Source organism: Pseudochaenichthys georgianus, chromosome 9, assembly GCF_902827115.2.
Source record: "Pseudochaenichthys georgianus chromosome 9, fPseGeo1.2, whole genome shotgun sequence".
Taxonomy (NCBI): domain Eukaryota; kingdom Metazoa; phylum Chordata; class Actinopteri; order Perciformes; family Channichthyidae; genus Pseudochaenichthys; species Pseudochaenichthys georgianus.
The window spans coordinates 44,933,313-44,936,762 of NC_047511.1; the positions used below are offsets into that span (position 1 = coordinate 44,933,313).

At 42.0% G+C, this 3,450-nt stretch overlaps 1 protein-coding gene across 1 annotated transcript; it reads left to right on the forward strand.

Moving 5' to 3' along the window:
* Positions 1 to 417: 417 nt before the first annotated feature.
* LOC139434466 (poly [ADP-ribose] polymerase tankyrase-2-like) lies at positions 418 to 3,017 on the forward strand. Its single transcript, XM_071204304.1, has 4 exons — positions 418 to 430; positions 613 to 624; positions 676 to 862; positions 2,865 to 3,017. Exons 1-4 carry the CDS (start codon positions 418 to 420, stop codon positions 2,995 to 2,997), a joined length of 345 nt encoding a protein of 114 aa, XP_071060405.1. The 3' UTR covers positions 2,998 to 3,017.
* The last annotated feature ends 433 nt before the right edge of the window (positions 3,018 to 3,450 follow it).

A 3,450-nucleotide genomic window follows, 5' to 3' on the forward strand; every position in this document is an offset into this window, starting at 1 on the left:
AAGTGGAACCGAGAGACAGAACGAGAGCAAGACAGACGGACCATTTAGCTGCTGCGGCTTATATGCAGGTGCGGATTATAGTCCGAAAAGTACGGTACATTCACTGACATGAAAGACATGGATATGGCGCCACCTTGTGTCTGCATGTTTACAATGCAGATTATTGACATTAGCTCTGGCAACACAGTCGATCATTATCCTGGTGATTATTTTGCAGATAAACCTAGTAACCCCGCCCCCTTTGAAAGGAACGGAGCCATAAGATCCGTCTCCCTTCAAAGAGCCGTAATTCCCATCACTATTATGTTAACAAACTGATGTCCAAATAAGATACAGTGTCATGGTCAAACCAGATGACACACAAAGATGGACACTCCATACAAAGCAAACTATCTAAGTCCAAATCCCCCCCTCGAGATGGCAGCAAATGGTTTGTCCCAATTTGGCTGCTTCCAGTTTTGAAATGTCCTCAGCTCTTACACACGGAGAAAGAATGATTATTTATTATTAACTAAATAAATGAATAGCTTTCAGTGCACCTAAACTCAGTGTAAGGATGTAAAAGCTAATGAACAGTTTACCTTGTACATGAACTGTGTGCTGTGTGGGTAGAAACCAATGGAGGTGAGTTTGCTTTGCATTAACTCCGGTTCGTAATCTCCGTGTTTCCTCCAGGTTCCCCCTTCATCAACGCCATCATCCACAAAGGCTTCGACGAGCGGCACGCGTACATCGGAGGGATGTTCGGAGCGGGGATCTACTTTGCGGAGAATTCCTCAAAGAGCAATCAGTACGTGTACGGCATCGGAGGAGGGACCGGCTGCCCGACGCACAAAGACCGGTCCTGCTACCTGTGCCACAGGTAAGGAGCACACGAGTGTTCGTTGTGTTTCGACGATGCTTAAACAGTGTCTGTCGTTTAGAGACCACCGTCTCATTTGTACTCATATATTCTGCTTTCCATCTGTGGTCTGTGCTGATTGTACGTACAAAGAGAGACGAATGATTACAAAGAACACAAACAAACAATAACAACGACTAAACATAAGTAAACTTTTATCAGCTATTTTTTATTTATTGATACTTAGTTCTTAGTTGGTTATTCAACCTAAATCCTGTCATTTTGTCTTTTTTGACTACATTCTTGGCATTTCAGTCATATCTTAGTAAAGACTCATGTTTTATTTTTGGTATAAAGATTAGATTTGGAAAACGATTAAGTCGTCAGATAAATCCTAACATTACACTTTTTAACTTAGGTATTCAAACCCCTACTCACTAACATCCAACATTTCACATTATTTTTTAAGAATTGTTGTCATCACATAATATATTTTAGTCCTTATGAAAAATCTATTTTACAATCTCACAAATAAGTTAGGAAGTCACTTTGAGTGTCACAGTTTAAACATTTCAGTCATTTTAGTTTTTTAGTCGATCTAAATCGTTGTTTTTACTTCATTCTTGGCATTTCAGTCCGATCTTATGACACTTTTCCACTGCAGGACCGAGCCCGGCTTAGTACGGTATGGTAGGCCTTGGTAGGCCAGGCTCACTTTATGCTGCGTTTCCATTACAGTTTAGTAACTATAGTAACGCAGTGTAGGCGGAGCGATCGGCTGTTAAACCGTAAAACTGCCGTGACGTCCTCCTCAATGCGAAACACAAAACCAACACAGCCGTTAGCTGTTAGCCCTCAGAGCTCACAGCTCCTCATATCTGTTCAGAAACTAGACACAAGTTAAACAAGTACAAACCACAGACTGTCTGTCATGGAGAATACAGTCGCTGGTTTATTTATGTCTGTATAGGCCGTTGCTGTGAGTGTGGACGGTCGGAGCATATACTGCGTTAGCTTAGCCGATCTCCATTCAGAAAACACGCATTTAAAAGGTTTTTCGCCTGCCGTCTGTCTGCAGACTTGTCAAAACATTAATTCATGGTTTTTACTAACCGGTATCAGTATGTTGTTACTTCGGCATCATTTTGAAACGTGTATTACAATTAAATCACGGTGAAATATGTTCATCTTGTTGTAGTTGTAGCCCCCGAGCCAGCCATTCTCTCTGACTCATTGATAGTCCTACCTATAATTTAGGAAGTCACTTAGTGTCACAATTTAAACATTTCAGTCTTTTTGGTCCAGCAAAATATCGCCTGGTTTCATCTTTGTTGTAAAAAATACTTTGTCCTTTATCGTAGTAAAATGTTTTATGTATATTCAAGATTCAAGGCTTTCATTGTCATTCGTACATAGCGACAGTTATGACAATGAACATCTGAGGTCATCGGCTCCTCCAACAGTGCAACACAGATAAGTTAATAACATAAAATATAATAGAATATAAATAGTGCAGATGCAGTCTAGATACAAGTAATTGGAATATTGATATATATATAAGTTGCAAACGGACGTTATGGATGTTCTTTCAAAAGTTTCAGGTGTCTAACAGTCTCATGGCCTGTGGGATGAAGCGTCCCCTTACGGTTGCGTCCACACGGCGGCGTGCGTGAAGCTTGCCGGCGGGCCGTGTCTGAAACTCGACAACAACCAATCAACATTAATCTCCCGCCCCGGACACACAAGCACGCGGTTTGCATTGGCTAGCGCTTGTACTGGCTTATGATTTGATTGGCTGAAGCTTCCGTCGACGCTTGAAAAGTGAACTTTCACAGTGGAATGGGAAAGCAACGCACGCTGCCGTGTGGACGGGCCGTTTATTCTGGGGGTTTTAAACATTTCAGTTAATTTTTTTATTCCAGCAAAATATAACCTGGTTTCACTTTGTTGTAAACATACTGTGTGTCCTTCTGTTCCTTTCTTCGTACTAAAGGTTTCATTGTACATTCTGCTGTCCTCTCAGGCAGATGCTGTTCTGCAGATTGACTCTGGGGAAGTCCTTCCTGCAGTTCAGTGCCCTGAAGATGGCCCACGCCCCCCCCGGACACCACTCCGTCATCGGGGAGGCCGAGCGTCAACGGCCTGGCCTACGCTGAGTACGTCATCTACAGAGGAGAGCAGGTAAACACACACACACACACACACACACACACACACACACACACACCACAGACTGAATACTCTTTGTACTGTTACATCTGCAAATACACATCCTCGATAATTAACCTTGATCCATGTCTCGGACTTCACGTGTTGGTTCCTTGAGTTTGAACTGGGTGTGGAATGTGGAAATAGGATTTCTATCACTTTTTATTTGCAATCGTAAATTAAAGCGTGGTTTATTAATGTATTAAATATATATATATATATATATATTAGTGCTATCAAAATTGTCACGTTAACGGCGGTAATTAATTTTTTGAATTAATTGCGTTAAAATATTTAACGCATTTAACGCATGTGCAGAATGACCCGCCCCATACGGGCCACCAGTGGCAGCGCCAGGGTATGGCTGGGGTAGGCTACACCCATACCAAGAAATGGCTTAG